This window comes from Cyrtonyx montezumae, unplaced genomic scaffold, assembly GCF_038088225.1.
Source record: "Cyrtonyx montezumae isolate F1298 unplaced genomic scaffold, pur_monq_1.0 scaffold_3, whole genome shotgun sequence".
In the NCBI taxonomy this organism is placed as follows: Eukaryota; Metazoa; Chordata; class Aves; order Galliformes; family Odontophoridae; genus Cyrtonyx; species Cyrtonyx montezumae.
In genome coordinates, this window is record NW_027072034.1 from 102728053 (window position 1) to 102747666 (window position 19614).

A 19614-nucleotide genomic window follows, 5' to 3' on the forward strand; every position below is an offset into this window, starting at 1 on the left:
GGGGCAGATTCCCCTGCAGTCCCTGTGCCCCAGCATAGGACTCACCACACTGAGCAAGAAAAGATGATGACAATGACACCAGCAGTCACAACCCAGGGAAGCACCTGTTGCCTTGAGCCCAGGCTGCACTGTAGTACACATCAGAACAATCTTCCTCTTCCTAGTTAACAAGCTCCTGAAATAGAGGAGGGGCCAATCAGCTTTGGCAGGTGAGGCTGCAGGGCTGCAAATCAGGTGGGCTTGAAGGCTCTCTTAGCCACATCTTGCATCTTGTTAGTGCTGTGCCACCAGGGACATAAGCATGGTATAACAGCTCCCACACCACCATCAGCAGCCCTGGAGTCACCTCAGTCTTTGCCAGTCGTAGCAAAACTCTCTCGCTGGTGAAGGAAAAGGTGATGCAGCCATGTTCCTCATCCCACAGGCTCCCTGCCTCCTCTCCCAGGTCATCCAGAAGGAGCACTCCTGCAGAGGCAAGTAGAGCAGAGGGGGCAGGGATGGGCTGACAGATTGTGTTTGTAAGGCATAGTGGTGTGTTGCCTCTCCCTCCTCAGGGGCACCAAAACCATGCATCCAGCAGCTTCTTCAAAGCAATGCAGAGGGCTTACAGAGAGGCTGTAAGTAGGTGCCACTAAGTACTCCATCAGGGCAAATGAGGTCCCGGGCTGGGGGTGCTGGGTAGCAAGCTCCATTATGAAATTGTGTACTGTCCAGATCTGGGAGAATCCCAGGATGTACAGGATGTATTCAAAGTAAACAAGTGATTTCCCTTCATGCTACGAGGATTGTGCTCACACCTAGATGGCAGAAAACACTACAGCTTGTTTTCAGGGCTTTTGATTTTCTTCTAGGTCTGTTGCCAGCAGTGCTGTTTCTCAGTCATACATCCCCTGAGAGAACTCTATCCCCAGGGGAGCACAGGGGAGTACCTGGGGACATCCTCCAGGGAGAAGGGAATTAGAACAAAGTGAGTTTCTTCTTCTTTTCCGTTTCTTCTCTTTACGCCCTGCAGGCTTCGCTTTGCTTGATACATTTCTGACAGATGTGTAAAGCCTGACACAAAGAGCTTATGTCAGCGTCATGTGTCCAAACCACCAAGACAATGCATAAACGCCAGCCCTTGGCTTTTCCTATGTTCAAGTTCCAAAAAATGCCTGCTGAAATATTTTTATATGACCAGACGCACATGTATGTGCTGCAAAGCTGCTCCTCTGTGAGCAATCAGTTTGACTCCTTGGGCAGTAAAATGGAAAGCAACTGGAATAAGAAACAGAGGCCTTTCCACCTCGAGGAGAATGTACTCGTGGTTGCTCCTAAGGAACTGACCGACCTCACAGCCAACAGAACAAAGCCAGGCACACCACTCACTTTTCTTACTTTTTATATAAAATAGACATTTACATACATTTTCTTTCGCAAAGAAATTCGAGCATAACTCCTTTATGTGAGATCTAGCTGTATGTCCACAGTGAGAAAAGCAAAGACTTGCAAATTCCCGTACCACTGACATACATCCAGCTGCTGACAGTGAATTTATTTGTAAAAGATTTCTAATCCATGGGCTGTTCTCTTGGTTGTTTTTTTTGTTGTTGTTTTTTTTTTTGTTTTAAAGATATGCAGAACTGATCTTAAAAAATGAGATACAGAAATAAGAACCACATGAACAACAGCCAGTGCAAACAACTCCCACACAGAGGAACACGCAGCGTGACATCCACTTCAGGCAGAGATTTCTCCAGCAATACGGTTGTAGAAGCTGTCATTTTTACATAGGATACCACCACGGGTATTTTCCAGAAGAAAAACTTCAGCAAGTCAGTACAAACATGGCAATGAACTTTTTGCACAAAGCTATCAAGGTTATCTGAAGCAACTTTGCCACAATGAAACACAAGTGAATGCCAAGCACTACTTTTTTTCCTTTTTTTTTTTTTTTAAGAAAATCTTTTTTTTTTTTTTTTTGCTGCTGGGTTTAAAATGTATGTGAAAGCAAAACGGGGCATTTTGAAATTGCTGCAAGAGAGCAAAGGGTGGGAAGAAAAAGCTTCCAAGAGCTCAATTTTTCCAAAGATTGTACATTATCTCATACGTGAATAACAAAAATCGAGTACTCGGTCCATTCAATGCACGTATACTTTCTGGACACTTAAGCACATGCAACTGCTTCACCAGTTTGGAGGGTAAACAGAGCAAAAAACTGCATTCCAAAAGGCCCAATCATTAGAATCAGAGTGACTGTTATCTTCCTTCACCGAATACTGTACACCACCCTTGGCTTGGTTTCCTAACTGCTGAGAAGCTCGAGATGCTTTTTTAGATAGTTTAAGGGGTGTCCAATTTCCCCCTACAAGTTAGGCTCTTTATTCTGAAGTACTCGACTTCTGACACCCACGTGCGTGCCTGCATGCACACACCCTCCATCCTCACTGAGATCTCTGGAGCAAAGGCCATTTTCACTGCTGCATTCACTTACTGTTTGGCCAAAACAAGAAGTTGCCTGCACATTTTTAGGAAAGTCAGGTCCAAGCAATCTATGAGAGAGATAAAATATCCCCTCCATCGCATCATTTGTCCTGAGGGATGGAAAAGGAATGGAAGCAAAGAATGTCAGACTTTAAATAAGCAATAAAATAAAACAAAATCCATCAGCTGAAAATGTTATTCATAGGGAAAGGAAAAAGCAACACAATAATGTTTTTCATTTAGGATGGAAATGCACAGTGAGCATTAGACAGGAGCTGTCCCACCAGCTTTGAGTTAATTCTCCACTTTAATATTGGTGAGCATTGAGGTTTAGCCAACGCAACTTACACAAGGAACAAACTCCCCTCCACTACATCGAGCTTCAGCCATTTATTAATTTGTAATCTCTGCTAACCATGCTGAGCACCACAGTTGGCAGAAAACAATGTATTTATAGTTCATTATTTTATGAGCCATGCAGAGCTAGAAGAAGAGGACATTTCCTATGATTAATTTGGATAATACCCAGTTTATCACAAAGTAAGTCGCTCTATTTATCTTTCACAATCGTATTCTCTTTTGGTGGAGGTAACCCATTTCGTATTATATTCCACTGCTCTTTTTTACCTCCAGTAAATCTTTTACAAGATTAATGTCCTGAATAAACACAGCATTTTAGCATGGGAGCCAATGAAACTGGGAGTCAGCTCATTACTTCGTGAGCGTTTAACTGCTTTGGTAGCTCGTGGCCTGAATTGCTCTCCAGATACTCTGCCAACTCGCAGACCATCATACTGCATAGATGGGGTATAAAGTGCTGCTTCGGGAATCTGGGGGTCCTAACCACTCTTCCTCTCTCAGTAACTACCATAAACACAGTCTTTCGTCATAGAAACATAACCAGTTCAGCTGGGAGTAATCTACATGGACACATCCAATCAGGAGATTGGATGAACGTATGACATGTCTTCCGGCCAACCTGCCTCCCTCCCTCACTGGAAGGACAGTCTCATCTTTCTAGGTTATTCTGCAAGGAAGACAGCATGACCAAAATGGTAATCCTTTCCCAGGATCTGGGAGGGGGCACCCAAAGCTTTATCATACTTACACACATGCCCCAGCTATAGAAGACCAAGATGGCTTTGATGGGATTCTAGGAGAAGAACAAGACATCTGTACCAGGTCTCTCAAGAAAGACAGAGTTTTAAGCTAAAGTCATAAACACAAAACCACGTCATCCCCCTCACAAAGCACTGTTATAAAAAATACTTCTTTTTTATTTGAAAAAATATGTTTAATTGGCCACAATTTAAAGCTACACTACTGTGTGGCTTGTAGAATATATAGTCTTTATTTAATATATCTTTATGAGACAAACTTTATAGATGATATGCATCTCCCCTGGCCCCTTCCCTGCTTCACTGGGTCTCAGAGTACTCTCTGCAGATGCCTCCTAGCAGGGTCTCTGCACAGCACCATGTCAGGGTCTGCACCAGACACATCCCTGCTGGCCCCATCCTTGCTGCCACACAGCAGGCAGCCAGCCCTCTGGAGAACACGTCTAGAGAAAGGCAGGGCACTTTACCAGACTGTGATAGGAGAGCCTATGGTTCTTGGTGAGGCCCTGGTTATCTTTTCCTGATGCTCAGTATGGTCCAGGTACCTCTGAATACCTTGGCTATGAGCCCTCTACAGCTTTGCAATGTGTGGTGGAGACCTATAGCTCTCAGAGGCCAGCTATATGCTGGTTTCCTCACCCAACATCCCACAGGATTCTGCTGGTGGGACACCATCTTCTCCTGGCAGTGCCTGGCAGAGCTACTCCATGCAAGGCATCAAGTGCAGCACTAGCACTGGAAACCTGCAGAAATGTTCGGTCAGTAAGTCTATGGCTATAAAAGTTGTGCAACCAGACAAGAGCTGCTGCTGATCCAGCCCCAAGCCCTCAAACCCACCCTCAACCCCTAAAGGCAAGGAGGCTGGAAGGAAGAGGGGAAGTCCACCAGGAAAGGCTTGCTCTTGGTCCCTGCTGGTCCTTTAGGATTAACAAAGCTGGTCTGAAGGGAGAAAGCCCAGAAATAGGTCAGCACTTTCTCCCATCAGTAGTCTCTCCCTCCCACCAACCAGAGGAGCTGGCCTCTGCCCAACTGCAAGCACTGGCTGATCTATTTGGTCTTGGGCTTACTTGACTGCAGGGCCTGGCACCTCACAAACCCAGCCTCACCATGGCTCTAGATGGTCCCCAGGCTATAGCACAGCAGATGTCTATGCTGGTCTGGATTCTCTCTCAGCACCAAATGTGGCTGCTTTACATCAACAGCAGCAGCAAGACACCAAGTTTTGTAAATGAAGCCAGTGGAGCCTCTAGCACAGGCCCTTCCTGACAAGACTTGTGCATCAGTGCCAAACCCTGGGCTGCTCTTCTGCAGGGACTAGGCACAACCAAGCTTCAATACATGTTTTAGGGCAGTTTTCTGCTGCAAGAAGAGCAAATAGGTGACTTACCTTGATGTCTAAACCAAAGGCAGCACCACCAAGCACAACACCACTAACCATTCATGCTTTCTCTAAACTGGTACAAGCAGAAGTGCTGTCACTGGGATGAAGTTTGATCCAATGTGCTCCACAGCTATTTACTTCAGAATGATCATCAGGGGGAATTATTCAAGCATACTTCAGTGGTGCTGCATTTTTCTAACTTCAGAAAATATAAGTCACAAAGTCCAGCCACGTGGCTAGCTGTGAATGACACTGCCCAATTCATATAAACAGAGAAAATATATTAATCATTTGATTATAAGTTAAATAAATAAAGCTCAAAAATAAAAGCCTCAGTTCTGAAGAGAACTTCTTTTCCCATTTCAGTATTTAAAAATAGAGATTTATGACTGATCAGCTATAGCTTATTTTTTGCACCTCTTAGGGGAGGGGGTGAGAACACTTTGACAAAGTATTTTCTCAGTGTTATCACCATGATGAATGGGCTTTGTCCCTGCACACCCATAAAAAGCCTCCTTAGTACCTTCCCAGCCTGCCAAATCTTCCCTAATCGTTCTGTGGCTTTACTTTACCTCCTACACCGATCAGCTTTATTGGTTTGGTTTGGTTTGGTTTCTTTACTGGGGACTGGACAGGAAGAGAAGTAATCCTAGAGTTTCCCACTGCCTTTGAATAATTCCAGTTTTGCAGAGTAGCAATTATTTGGCCTGCAGGGAGAGAGCAAGGGTAAAGCTATATGGTGTTTGACAATACTGATATCATGTATTCAATTTATTACAAAATGACTATCATACGTGTTAAACATTCAGCTGAGGTTTTTCCTCAAAGGATCATTTGTCTCACTTGTACAATTATCCTTCTAGGGTGATATTCAGATACTGCTTTCCCTCTCTTTCAAGTCACGTTTAGAGCTGTATGAGCTACCACCACTGCCTCACCATCAACCCCTCTTTAAAACTTTTTTATGTGACCTATAGGACCATCCTTCCTGGCTCAGATGGATCTGGCAGCACTTGTAACAAAGCCCATCAGTGGTCCTCTGTGGACAAGGTGAGTCTGTACTGAGTAACAGGAGGTGCTCCCCCCTGCTTCAATGAATGGATGCTTTGTCCCCATGGCTTCCCCACTGATAACCATGACATTGGAGTTGTAGATCTCACTCACACTCACGGTGTGATTAAAATGGGTTCAGCCTAAACATAAATCTTGATTAAAGGAAGGTTTTAATTCGTTCTCTAGCATGTCCCACAGGAGCTGAGTGCCTCCTGTTACTCAATCAAATGTAAGCATGCATTCAAAAACTGCCTTCCATAACTCCGAGTCCTGTCAAAATTCCTTCAGTGTCACTTCGAGCAATGCGCTTCCACCACATTCTTCTCCGAGGGGCATGAGTTTCTCTCCACTGGGGTGACTGAATGCTATGTGTGATCTTTCTCCTGGACTTCCTGAAACCGTTTCTCTAAGCGATCGAGCTTGGCCAGATTCTCCTTCAGCAACTTGCTGTTTGGTACCAGCTGCAAAGCTTTCTCATAGTAGCCACGGGCAGTGACATAGTTTCCCTACAAAGAAAATGAGTGACAGGTTGCATGTTTATACCCTGAAATAGAAAGTTCATTGTAGGAAATAGTGAAGACCGTTATATGAAAGGAAAAGCACTCATAAAACTTGGTATTATTATGTAACTAGAATATTTCATTATGAAAACTTAATTATCACCCGGTGCTATTAGCCTAAACCCTAACTAACACAATATGGCAAAAAGTAGATTTACATTTTTCCATTAGGCTGTACCAGAAGAGTTAATTTTACTTGGAGACAGAATACCTTGAGGATGTCACACAATGTGAATCCTTAAAAAACAAATTATAATTATATGCTAAAGTATTCACAAAGATAAGAAAGCTGGCTGTCTATTTCCATAATTTCATGTCAGTATTCTGCACTAGACATCTTTATTAAATTTATTAGGTAGACAGGAATCTTGAAAGTTGGCTCCCTGTGAAATTTTTCTAAGTTAGGTCAATAATTCGGGCACAGAAACTTTAGAGATGGGCAGGCTGATCCTTGCAGCCTGGATTTACATTAAATATTTCTAAGCAACCTGGCTGGGAAAATCTAGCTGGGGTTATATAGACTTTCCTCTTTTTTGGATAAAATACGTCAAAGATGCTTACTGGTTATACTGGTTCATAAACATGCAGCTCTTGGCAATCTGAAGCAAGTTTAGCTTTCTGTCCTGAGTAGTCCCTGCAGCTGACAGCGTAAGGAAAAGCAAAATTAAAGTACCTTGATGTGTTCAATGCCTCCCATATTCATCCAGGCCTGAGCTTGGTCTGGGTTGAGCTCCACAGCCCGTTTATAGTTCTACATAAATATAAAACATTTTTAGGTTAGGAGTTTGGGTCTTCAAACAGAATAACACACACACAATAACACACACACACACACAAATGAAGCGTGCACTCCCTCTGCGAGGCTTTAATTTGGAGCTGGCTGCAGACTATGGTACAGCCATCTGCACACAATTTGCTCAAGGACCTGAGAGCAGCTCTATTCCTCCCCATTGCTTCTGCCACTGTACACTGGAGAAGCAAAAAGGACTCTGTGGACTCTGTCAAACAGTACTGTTTTTACCATTTCATAACAGAAAAGGATTCAAAGGATTAGATGTCTCTAGGGATACCGAGAATAGTCTGATCTGTCCCAGTAACATAATTTCCTGTGCTATTATTCAGCATTAACATAATTTCTGAGCTGTCAAGCCTTCTGTTCCACAGGATAAGCCAGTCTATCAGCTATTAGTTAATGAGGTGAGATTTAACAACAATGGTGAGCTCTCACAGGTCCCTGAGCTTTCAGCTGAGCCACCTGGAGTTGCCACTGCCAGTAAGAGGGGCTGGGGCAGGGTAGAAAGCAGCCCTCTGTTGAGGAGAAAAGTTGTAACTAACTAGAGAAGCTGGCTGCTCCCTATCATTAGCTGTACCACCGATGAACTGATAAACTCCCAAAGCCAACAGCAAAGGTACATGCAGCATGGAATATTAGACACAAAGAGTTAACTCTGTATTTCAACATATACAACTATACAGATGGCTCAGAAAAGTCATACCTCAAAAGCCTCGTCAAGGAGATTCTGTTCTCTCAGCTGGTTTCCTTTAGTGAAGAAGAGCTCTGATATCATTTTTGGATCCTTTGGTTTTAGCTGAAGAGCTTTATCTATAGCTTCAAGAGCCTGTGAAAAAGCAAGAGGCCACTGAATCACTATTTTGTGTCTTTCCCTTTCTCATGTTCTCATCACTACTAAGGTCTCTAAGTACAGGAGCCAGAAAAGCAACAAGTCATTGTCCTTCCCTTGTCTGCCCCACAGTTATCATGTGGAAATGGGTGTTTTAGATGTCTATGGCTGATGGGTGTTGGGCTGAGTGCAGCACAAGCATTAAGTGCTCATAAACTTCGAAAATCACACTGCATACTGAAACAAAAATCAATCTCCTGAGTGCGTGCTATGGGAGAGATGGAATCCTATGTGTGAGCCCTCAACCACAGTACCTTAGCATAGTGCTCCTGCTTGCTGTAGATGGCTGACAGAAGGCGGTAGCACTCCAGACACTCCACATCTTCATCAAGTATATGGTTTGTCATTTTCTCTGCTTCCTTTGTCCGCCCCATCATTGCTAACACCTGGGCCTGTGAAGCCATATTAAAAAAGGTTATGATTTTAAAAGCTCATCTCTCTAATATATAGTGATGGTGCTGGGCTCCAGTGAGGCAGGGGCTGGTGTTAAGAGGCAGCACCTCAAGGAAGGATGGAAGGGTCACACACAGCCAGGAAAGTTAGTGGCTGAGACACATGTTCTGAGGTTGACAGAGGGTAAGGAGGAAACAAAAAGGGTGGGAGAGATGGTCACTGAATGACTGGCATGAAGGTAGCACTAAGCTCTGAGCCTCTGGCCACAGTAATGTGTCCAGCCTGCTCCACAGATGGCCTTGCCTTGGCCATGCTCATCACACACTCACCAGAGCCAGTCGGGTCTCTTTGTTTGAAGGCTGCAGTGCTGCTGCTTCCCTGTAAATTTGCAGAGCTTCTTCATATCGCGCCGTGTTGTAGTATAGAGCTCCCAGAGGGGACAGGATTTCAGCCTTGCGGGATACCTTCAGCGCCCTGGAATTTGAGAAGAAGAGGTGTTTCCAGGAGATGCAGGAATCAAAGCAAAAGAGTGAGGCGTGGCTTGCACTGAGATGGAGCAGTAAAGCTCTACACTCTGCATGGCATTCTCATCCCGCCATGGGAAGCGTGATTTTAAGATCTTGAGTGTGCTCACAACAGCAATCTCTTTAGCCACCCAAGAGGGAGAGGCCAAATCCAAAGTGCGTGTGAGCATACAGCAAGGGCTGGGATAGCAGGCAGGGGCAGGGAGTGTGAGAGCACATGTTGGGACGCCAAAATGAGGCAGGGCTATGCAGGGGTTACAGCTGTTACTGGTGTGTCACTCACACAGCAACTTTCAGCACAGTGGGAATAGCACTAAAAACCTGCTCAAGCCACTGAAAACACCTCTGATGTTATTCTTAGAGAATCCCTCACCCAAAAGCAGCAGTGTGCTCAGCCTGGAGGCCTCAGTCAGTGCTGCCTGGACAAGCACTCACAAAAAATTGTCAAATAAATCTGATTTTGAATGGATGGAGCATGCGTTGACAGATTCAAGTATCAAAGGCATTTCAGCAGAAATGAGCCATATGGAGGGACAAGGAAAACCTTCTCCTCCCACTTCAGTTCCTTACCGCTTGTACCATGCCTCAGCCTCTTTGTTCTGGCCCAGGGAGCGGTGAAGCCTGCCCAGGTTCACCATAGCGACGTGGTGTGTGGGGCTCAGGTGGATGGCCTGTCTGTAGTGGGACACAGCTCTCTCAGGAGCCCCTGGGAAAGAAAACACTTTTATACCAGTGCCTAAGAAAAATCCCCATGGCAAATTCAGCCCAAAGCAATGTGCTGGGTTGTCTTTCAGCTATCAGCATATGCATGGGAACCATTTTGAGAAAGAAATCCTGGCTCAGCCTTTCTAGAGACAAAGTATAAGGAAAACTTCAGTCCAAATGCAGATAGGATCCAATATTCGTGAAAAGTAGACTTTCTAGGTGTAGGCTTTCACAAGTTAGGGTACATTCACCCAAAGAAAGCTCCTGAATGAAAGGCCCCTCCTATCCCACTGGGAGGGATGTCACTGCTGTGTATGTCCCACCTCCGAGGAGAGCACCCTCCTACCCTAACCCACTGTCTGTGGGGGAGAGCAGACCACAGAAGCATGGAGAACAAGCCACCAGCATTCCTCGCAGCAAGGGATCAGTTCCTCCTTCCACCATTGCAAACCATTTCAAACCAGACTATTCCCTATCACCTTTTAGTGTTGGCCCTGCTCAGCCTTGGCATGCTGTGCATGAGTAGCTCATTCCCAGCTCAGTGCGATAAATCCAAGCTCACAGGTGTCTGGATGCCTACTCTGGAGCACATCAGCACTGCCTCTGTGCTTCAGTGCCATTGGGTGGCACTGCTTCACTGTGAGAAACCCTCTACCTGGGAAAGGTCCTGCAGGCCATGACATCACCACCACAATACAAGACTGTGCAAATGCCTCCAAAAGCCCAGAATAATTCACCAGTGTCCCATATTTTTAGGAAATGCCAATGCTCAATTTGAAAGGAAGAAAGGTGTCAGGCCACTCACTCATCAGCTTCAGTTCTATTTCTTCTAGTATATTTTTTTTATCTAAACAATGTCTGTCCTCAAGAGGGACCCTGCAGTGCTTTCCTCAGGCAGAACCCACTAACCAGTTACTAAAGAAATGAATGGGGCATAGTGAAAAGTCCCAACATTTCAACGATGCAACTATTGTAAACTGTGCTACAGTGTGGGTTTTCTTTTTATGTTTTAATGAAATGTATAAAGATAGAAGAAGTTTTGTTACTTCTGTACATTAATTACGACATATATTTTATATGAGGCCCAAAACAATTCCTCCTCATTCAGTGCAGTTCAGGCAAGCCAAATGGTTGGACATCCCTGCATTACAGTCTTGGCACTCCAAAATGATTTAATTCAATTTCTAGCTGGAAAACAGAACTTGAAACAGCCTGTGTGTGTTTGAGCACTGAACATATGCTGCTGTGGGAATTTTATTTTCACAGCTTTCCAGACAAAGTTGGGTTTTCTTGAGATTATCTGCGCAACATAAAAGTACCATTAACACTCCTCAGTTATTTCCTCTATAGGAGATTGGGAGAAGTCTATTGGGAGATTTAGAAGCACTTAAGATTCATCAAAGACCAACTGCTTATCCTTCAGGGTAGGATTTCTTAAAGTATCCAGCAGTCTCCCTCTGCTTCCACTGTTGAGGAGATGGAGGTTTGTGAAAACCATACCTAAAAACGGGCCAGGAAGCAGCTGGGCACGCACCAAAGTCTTTAAGGTCAGCCAGTGCCTGCCCTGCTCAAACCAAGTTGCTGCACAAATCACTAAGGGCAACAGTGAATGTCTCTATTCACCGTGGAATTATCTAGAGATACAGATCTCCAGAGCTGATGCTTGCTGGAGGTCCTTGCACAAAACCTGCAAGTTACCCAAGGTGGTGCACCACAGACACTGCCCAGTGCCAGCTGGGGGAGAACACAGGCTGTGAGGGACTCACACCTCCTTTATGTTTTACCATGTCTCCAGGAGGGTTATTTACACATCAGGATTTCAGTTTTGAAATTCAGTGGTTGGTTTTTTTTCCTATTGTTTGTGTATAGGGAAGTGTAGTAATAAAACAGGAAAAGTTAGTTTGGACTTTGGCAGAACACTCAAGTGCAGAAAAGAAAGTACGCTGCACTGCATTTGAACCAAATCTTTTGGCAGGAATAGGGCCATTTATCTGGGTCACGAAAGAGAGAGGAGTACAATGCTGGAGTTCTTATTATTTGCAACTTTGAATTTTGCCAGTGCATAAATTCAGGATCTTAATGTCTGTCATTAATGCTGCAAGACGTTTTTCATTGATGAGTATTCCGTTTGGCTTCGTATTTATCTCACACTGGTACCAGTGATAGCTGAGTGTCAGCTTATAGGGAATACAGCCAGCTGCACACCGATGGGCACTGCTCTTTGCCATTGTCTTTGCTTCCCAAGCACCACCAGAGCTGGGCACAGTGTGAAAGGGGATGAAGGGAGCAGCTATACAGTGTAAGTCTACTATGCTTTGCCACTGAGTCACAGCTCTGTTCTGGAGAGACTTCAGGGAATAGCTTGGTTTCCACTAGCTCTTTGTCAGCTCAGATTTGGAAGCTTATAAAGCTGTCAAGAAGAGGTGGCAACTACAGACACATTTTATGTGGATGCCAGGAAGTGCCTGAGTCCATGGAAGTTGGATGAGAACCAGGAACCCAGAAAAGAAAGGCTTTCTATGTCATTACGGAGCCCCTGAGAAATCAATTCACCCCATAGTATCTTAGGTTTTGTTTTCACCAAGGATTGTGGTTTAAAAGCCATATTTGTTTTTACAGCAGCGGCACTCAACCTTCAGTCAAAGAGCTGCTTTGTCACTAAAGAGCAGCAAGTGCTTCAAAGACCATAACGATCCACTTGTATGCCTGGGATTTTAAACTGGGGTTTTACTTGATGCTGCCTGCTATCCCTGAGAAGCTGCAAGATTGTTGTGAGTGCTGCCCAGCTCGAACTGAAGAGGGCAACTGCCTGTGCCAAGATGGTGAGAAACAGTGTAGGAAACATGCAGGCTGAATGCCACTGCCGTGCACTGCCAGCTCAACAGAACAGGGATATTTATTTCTAAGCTACAGTGGAGGCTCAGCTACTGCTCTGGAAGCTTTTGAAACTCTTTTAGAAGTATAATGCTGAATAAAACATATAAAAGCAAATAAGCCAGAGAGAGAAAATCCCTTGTTCCATCTTACTTACCGGTATCAACCAAGAAAACACCATAGTTGTTGTGCAGATCAGAGCTCTCTGGACAGTTCTCTATGCCAGCCTTGTAGACCTCCTCCGCTTCCTTCAACCGTTCCTTGAAACAGGATCATAAAATCATAGAATCACTAAGACTGGAAAAGACCATAAGATCATCCAGTTCAATCATCACCCCATCCCCACCATGCCTGCTAACCACGTCCCTCAGTGCCACATCCACACGGTTCTTAATACCTCCAGAGACAGTGAGTCCACCACCTCCCTGGGCAGCCAGTGCAGCACCACTCTTTCTGAGAATAATTTTTTCCTAAGGAAAAGAAGGAGATTGTGGCAGTGCCCATGTTGGCACCACCAGTGCCCTTCCCTTGCCAAACAGGGAGTTCAGTCCCCAACCTTCCCCACTAAGCCCCTTAGCAGCAGAATATGGCCCCTGGCTTCTGAACAGCCAACATTTTGCCCTGTGACAAAGACATAATATCTGCTGTTTGGTACCTCAAAGCAATCCAAACAGCTTTCCCCCCATGCATTCACAGCTGGAGCTACCTGTGAAACAAAAATATCAGCTGGAAAAGGTTGGGCAGTTTGTATGCAATGTCAGTGAGCCTCAGCTAGCATGCACCCAGCTGAGAAATGCACAGTGACAGGGGTCATGTTGGTTCTGTTACCAATCTGTCATTTGGGAGCTGATATGTTTTAATTTATTTGTTTAATGAGCATCTTGCTGGCTAACTTTCCCCCTCAGGAGCTCTGCTCTTCATTCCCTGAGCAGCAGGGAAAATACAAGGAATGAAAGCTTGGTGTGTGTGACAGCTGAGGTATGGGGAGCTTTGCACAAGGCAATGAGGGAAGCAGGAGGAGGACTGAGGGTGATGGAAGAGTGGGGAGAACCTGACAGGTTCAGATGAAAAACAGGTGTTGTCAGGGTGTGAGGTGTACCTCCCTGGGACTGATGGGACGTGCCACTGCTGATTCTCCGATAGCCTGGGCCCTCATATTTTGCACAGATTTCAAGGTTTGTAGGTGGAGAGCATTTCTGAAAAATGCACATCTTTCCTTTGGGAACACCCTGCCTATGGAAGTGTCCCATTGGCTGTGACCTGTCTAGACTGTGCTAAAGGAAGCAGGTCGCGAAACAAAAACAAGGCATCTAGTTTGGATCACACAGCAACTTAATAGGGTTTCCATTTCCCTCCAGCCAGACAGTACGTGCCAGCTGCCCACATGCTCACTAGCACCAGTTATTAAGGTTTTCCTCCCACCTAAGCTCAGAGTTCTGCTGTTGGGTGTACCTATGGCAGGAGGGTTGTTCACAACGGAAAATAGCAGAGTGGAGGGATGCCAGCTAAACTTCCTGAAGCAGAGGCATTTTTATTTTCAGTTTTTCTGCTTCTGTGGAGCAGCCCTATGGGGACAAAACCCTCAATCTCCTAACGAAGCTCCCAGGCAAAATCAACAACCCAGAGCCCTACAAGGAAAGCCTGGCAACACCACCACAGCAGACCTCATGCTAAGGAGCTGAAATGAGGTCAGTCCATTCACTCCCTGTGCCACCAATGCTCTCTGTGATCAGGACCCGATAGCCTGGCATCAAGAGGATGTTGACTCCTTGGCTCTGCGTCACATCTGGCTGACAAGGCAGGCCCTGAAAAAGTATTAGTTTTGGGATCCTGGGACACTTCTTTGTGTGAAGCAGAGCTGGTTTTGCTGTTCGGTCCAGCTGTGAACTCTCCTCCAGTCCTGCAAATCCCAGAGCGTACTGGGCTTTCTCTGGATTTAAAGGGTGAACCTGAGAGCAGCACTGGGTCTGTAGCTGCTTAAACACGCAGACTCCTTTCTCACCTCCTATTTCAGAACTGGAAAGCTGGAATTCATAGCACTGGAAGACTATGGCTCGATGAAAGCAAATGGTTTGCCACGGTTAAGTACTTTCACATTTACGTGATGAAGGTCAGCCAGCAGAAAGATGGGGTGGGATAAAACACAGAAACACATTTTTTAAAAGTGCTTAAGTTTGGACATTGTGGATATATTTATGTGAATTTGACGTCATTATCCTACAAGGTCAGGAAAAGTGAAGCAACCACCAGAATTGACTGAAATGAAAAGTAAATTCTTGAGAAAGTGTGTGTGTCAGACAGGCATTAACATATATATTTGGAACCTTTTCTGTATTGATTTATTTTCCTCTAATTTTAATTTTCAGCAGAGGAACATGGCATTGTATGCACGGATGTTAGTTTTCCCCATATTACTTACCAATCATAAACCTGATCTTGAAGCAAGACAGGGCCATGCTAATCTGGATTAACAGCAACATCCCACGTCAAAGCATTCCCACTCCCTTGATTCTAAGCAGTTTTAGCATTTTTGTCACGGTTGCATTGCACACGCATTTGTACAATGCTTTTTTGGCATCTAACATCCTGACCCAGCATGCCTCAGGCTCAGTGCAGAGTCTGGAATGATTTCTCTTAACAAAGCATTTGTACCAAAAGCAGTCAGAAGTGGGGTGGGCCCATTTCTTTCTGCCAGATCCTTCTCCCTCACAGCTGCTCCTCTTCTGAGGAGAGACGCCCTAAGTTCATCAAGGCTTGATTCTCATTAACACTTAATAACGCCACTTCCCAGCCCTTCATGAAACATTCATCAAGCTTACAAAATTCAGAAGACTGGCTTAAAAATGTATGAGATTTTTATGATATTAGAAAAATTATGCGTGTAAGGATGTCTCAGTTTAACAGTGGAGTTTTTATCTCTGCTTTTCTGTTCTTTTTTCCTTATAACTTGGATTTTAAGTGCAGATATGTTTGAGCAAGCACTCTTCTGCAACTAAGTGGGTTAAAAAGTTTCTTTTTCTTAGTGTAGGCTGATATTCTTCCAAAAAAGAAAAAAGAAAAAAGAAGAAAATACCAGGAAGCTCTTGGATCCAGAAACTAGAGCCTGAAAAGAACCATCAAGTAGTATGAGATGACTGATAAAACTAAAAGAGCTGAAAAGAAGGTGTTCATAGAATAATGAAACAGCTTGGGCTGGAAGGGACTTAAATGCCCACCCAGCACCAACCCCCTGCCATAGGCAGGGCTGCCACCCAGCAGCTCAGGCTGCCCAGGGCCCCATCCAACCTGGCCCTGAGTGCTTCCAGAGATGGGGTACCCACAGCTTCTCCGGGCAGCTGTGCCAGGGCCTCAGTGCCCTCTGAGTATAGTGTAGCTCTAGTGGTTCACAATAAACGCAGGGGAACCACTGCTATGGGGCTACAACAAAGGCAAAAAGATGTTTGATGTTTGATACTAGCACCACTGAAACTATCAAGGAAAACAGCAATATGTTAGTGACTTATGCTATCAAGCAGAGAGCAATTGTAAGGGCATGCATTTATTAAAGGCAAAAACAAGACAAATATCTATACAGTGAGGTGTTTTTTTTCCAGTTGGGCTCAGACTTCTGAATCAATCAGCAAGGAGAGAAAAGGAAAATCATGCCATGCAGCAGGCAAACGGTGCAGGAGACTTTCCTCTTATGGTATTTTTTACAATTCTAACGCTATTTTACTGTATCACATCTACGAGTTTTTCCCCTTCCTCAGCCTTAATGCAAAGCTGAAGGATCAGAAGCTGATCACTTCATGAGAGTTACTTAAATATGCAGCTTTTGGCTCTTCAGTCCCTCTCTCAAACGTTCAAGGTAGGACCCCTGCCAAGGTCACTAGGATGGGTGTGTGAGGAAGAAGGTGCTCAATCTGGTAGACATCAGCTGTGGCTGAACATGAGAATGTGTTAAAAGCCTGCAGGAAGTTGTTATTTTTTTAAGAAACTTTACAAACTATCTTTTCTTCCCTAGCAATTACTCAAGTCACAAGAGAACGAACAATCTATACATAAAAGCAGATGAATTATTGCAGGTCTTACTAACGATGTTTCCTTTGGGCAAAAGATCTCAGGACTCCATAGTGGTTTTATTGCTCTGTTGACCTTACAGCTGATGGTTCTAATTAATAAATTCAATTAATATTAAAACCAGGTATTACTGCAGACAACTCATTTCCGATACTTGCAGGAGGCTCCTCATTGAGGGGCTCATTCAAAGTAGAGTTACCATTCAACAAGGTTCTTCTATTAATTCATATACTTTATTTCTAGATTCCTGCAGCTGATATTGATAATATTCAAACACTTGAAAGTCATTTTTAAGGGTAAATAAAATAACATGTCTTCAAGTAACACATATATATCACAGATGAATTTTGCAGAGCATCTACATCATTAAAGAAGCCAAAGCCATAGTTATGCTGAAATTTATCCACTTACAGAGAGAAAATTGAATTAATCAGACTAATGGAAAATAGTGAAAGATGGCATTCCATTGCTGTGTCTGTATTTGCATTTTGGCAAACTTTTATTTAGAAAGCTTTAGCACCCCAGGCTATGGAATGGTTAGATGTGAAATTCCAGGGAGAAAATATCAGTTTCCAAAAGCTATGTAGAAGCTTGCTGGAGTTGTGCAAGGGCCTCAATGGACTTTACCACTCACCCTCATAGGACCAGACTAGGGCCATTGGTTGTGGCTGCAGATCAGGGGAACAGTGCCCAAAACAGGGCATCCCTCATACATGCTGCTGCATACTTACAGGTAAGAAGGGTTTGGTGATCTCCACGTGGGCACCCACACTTCTTTTTGTGCCTCAATTTCCCTTTTCCTATGTGGTGGAGACAGTATTTCACCTCACAGAGACCTTGAGAAAGAAATTACCTCACCATAGCAAGCTGAGAGAACCCTGAGTAACGAGCATGGTGAAAAAGCCCATGAGGAAATGAGTAATCCTGCTGCCAAAGCACAATCTGGACCCTGTGCAGTAAATAAGGTCTGGGGCACATATTGAACAATGAGGTTAAATCAAATATTGAACAGCTGCTCATTAAGAGCAACATAAAGCAAGTGAGCCACTCCACCCACTGCATGTGATCATCTACTGTGGTAATTAAGGGCCGTATCCTGACAGGTTAGATGCAAGGAGCAGAACTGAAAAGCAGAAACTCAAGTATCTTGTTTCTGGCATTTTCTAGCTTTAGAGGGCTTTCTTACAGAATCCCAAGGTTACCTCTGTAAGGGCATGTGAGGAGGGAGCACTCACCTATTATTCTGTCAGCATTCAAGGTGCAATGGATAAAGACTTTGCTATAGATGTAGGGAGGTGCAGAAAGTGTGTGTCCTCACAACTTAAAGTGATTTAGTTCAAATCCACACCACACAAGTGTGATTACTCAGTGAGACCGAGTTGCCCCCTACACTGGAACAAGTCATCTCTAAAGCAGCAGCCCAACAGATCTTTCCAGATAGCCTCAGGTATGTGTACTTCGCTGCATATATGTGAAGTGAAAGCATTTTCACTCTGCAAAGGAAGAGTGAGTGAGTGTTTCCACTCTGTGACTGCAGCACCAGTGCATCAGCCCTCAGAAGGAGTGAGAGCCCTGAATAAGGGCTCTGTTACCTGTTCAGCCAGCAGTGAGGCCAGGCTTGAGTAGGCATCTGCGAAGTCCGGGCCATATTTGATGGAGTCCCTCAGTAAGATTACAGCCTCTTCCTTCTTCCCTTGGGACCTGTAGGCCAGGGAGGGACAGGGAAAAGGAGAAGCTCTTTAGCAGCATGTTTAGATCACCCACTGAAAAGCTACTTGAAAGAGATGTGAAGAACTCTTGTTCTTTTCAGCAAAGACTAAATAATTCACTTGTGCCTCTTGTCCATGATGCACACACTCAGAATCACCTGTGCCATACTCAACCCGTCTGCTCACCCTGTGAAAGACGGTCAGCTCTCCAATCACTGCATGTATGCTCAGTTTTGCTTGCTGGCACATGCCCTTTCCCATAGGTGATGCAGATGCCCCTGATGTGACTCCTGTATATCACTGGAATGGTAGGCATGCCAAGGAGGGAAGCACAGGCACTGCTAACCTGGTCTCTTCCTCCCATCCCTGCTGAAAAAATGGGTGTCCCTTCCCAGACAGCTAGGAAAGGAGGCATGAGTGACATCAGTCATGTCTGGAAGGAGCCAGAGGGAAGCAAGTGGATCACCTGTTGAAAAGTGACACGTGTATCTGTATCACATTGGTAGAGATGAAGGAACTCATTCTTCCTCGTGCCAGGGTGGGAACTGTGTTAGGCAGGGCAACTCCTCAGTAAGTTCAGAGACTTTGTGCTTTTTGCACCCATAAGTTTATCTCAGCAGGTGGGAACACACAGGTTTTAACGAATCTGCTGTCTGGTTTACTGTTTTGATGATTGTTCATACTGAGCATTATATGTGATGACCTCAGCGAAGACAAAACATCCCCAGAATGGTGAATTCCTCAGTACTCTACATGGAAGAGCAAAGAGTAATTTATTTTGACTGTCCCACAATCAGCACAGGCCACGCAATCTGTTAAGTCATAACCTTTAGGTTTGTTATCTTCTCCAGCCCTACTGTAGATCTACTCTCAGTATTTCTCCTTTTGGAAAATAAACCAAATCCTGCATCATCCATCCAATTGGGATCTTCAGATACACAAAGGACAAGTGGGTAAAAGTATTCCCAGGCATGAGTCCTTGGAAAGTCACTTGCATGCCAGGAAGGGATGCTGGCAGGGATAACAGTGGGTCTGCAGTCAGCTAATGTGGTCTCAGCTGTGCCACTGAGGCACCGAGTGACCTAAGAGCAGG

The 19614-nt window shown here is 44.6% G+C and overlaps 1 protein-coding gene across 1 annotated transcript in view; it reads right to left on the reverse strand.

Annotated features, from left to right (window-relative positions):
* Positions 1 to 4837: 4837 nt before the first annotated feature.
* Positions 4838 to 19614, reverse strand: part of TMTC1 (transmembrane O-mannosyltransferase targeting cadherins 1) — a 143691-nt gene continuing 128914 nt past the window's right edge. The window contains exons 13-20 of the mRNA XM_065742641.1: positions 18405 to 18513; positions 12911 to 13013; positions 9745 to 9880; positions 8980 to 9124; positions 8512 to 8649; positions 8072 to 8194; positions 7249 to 7326; positions 4838 to 6521 (exon numbers count right to left, since the gene is read on the reverse strand). Coding sequence (XP_065598713.1) covers positions 6381 to 6521; positions 7249 to 7326; positions 8072 to 8194; positions 8512 to 8649; positions 8980 to 9124; positions 9745 to 9880; positions 12911 to 13013; positions 18405 to 18513 — 973 coding nt within the window. The 3' untranslated portion in view covers positions 4838 to 6380. The remainder of the gene's footprint in view (positions 6522 to 7248; positions 7327 to 8071; positions 8195 to 8511; positions 8650 to 8979; positions 9125 to 9744; positions 9881 to 12910; positions 13014 to 18404; positions 18514 to 19614) is intronic.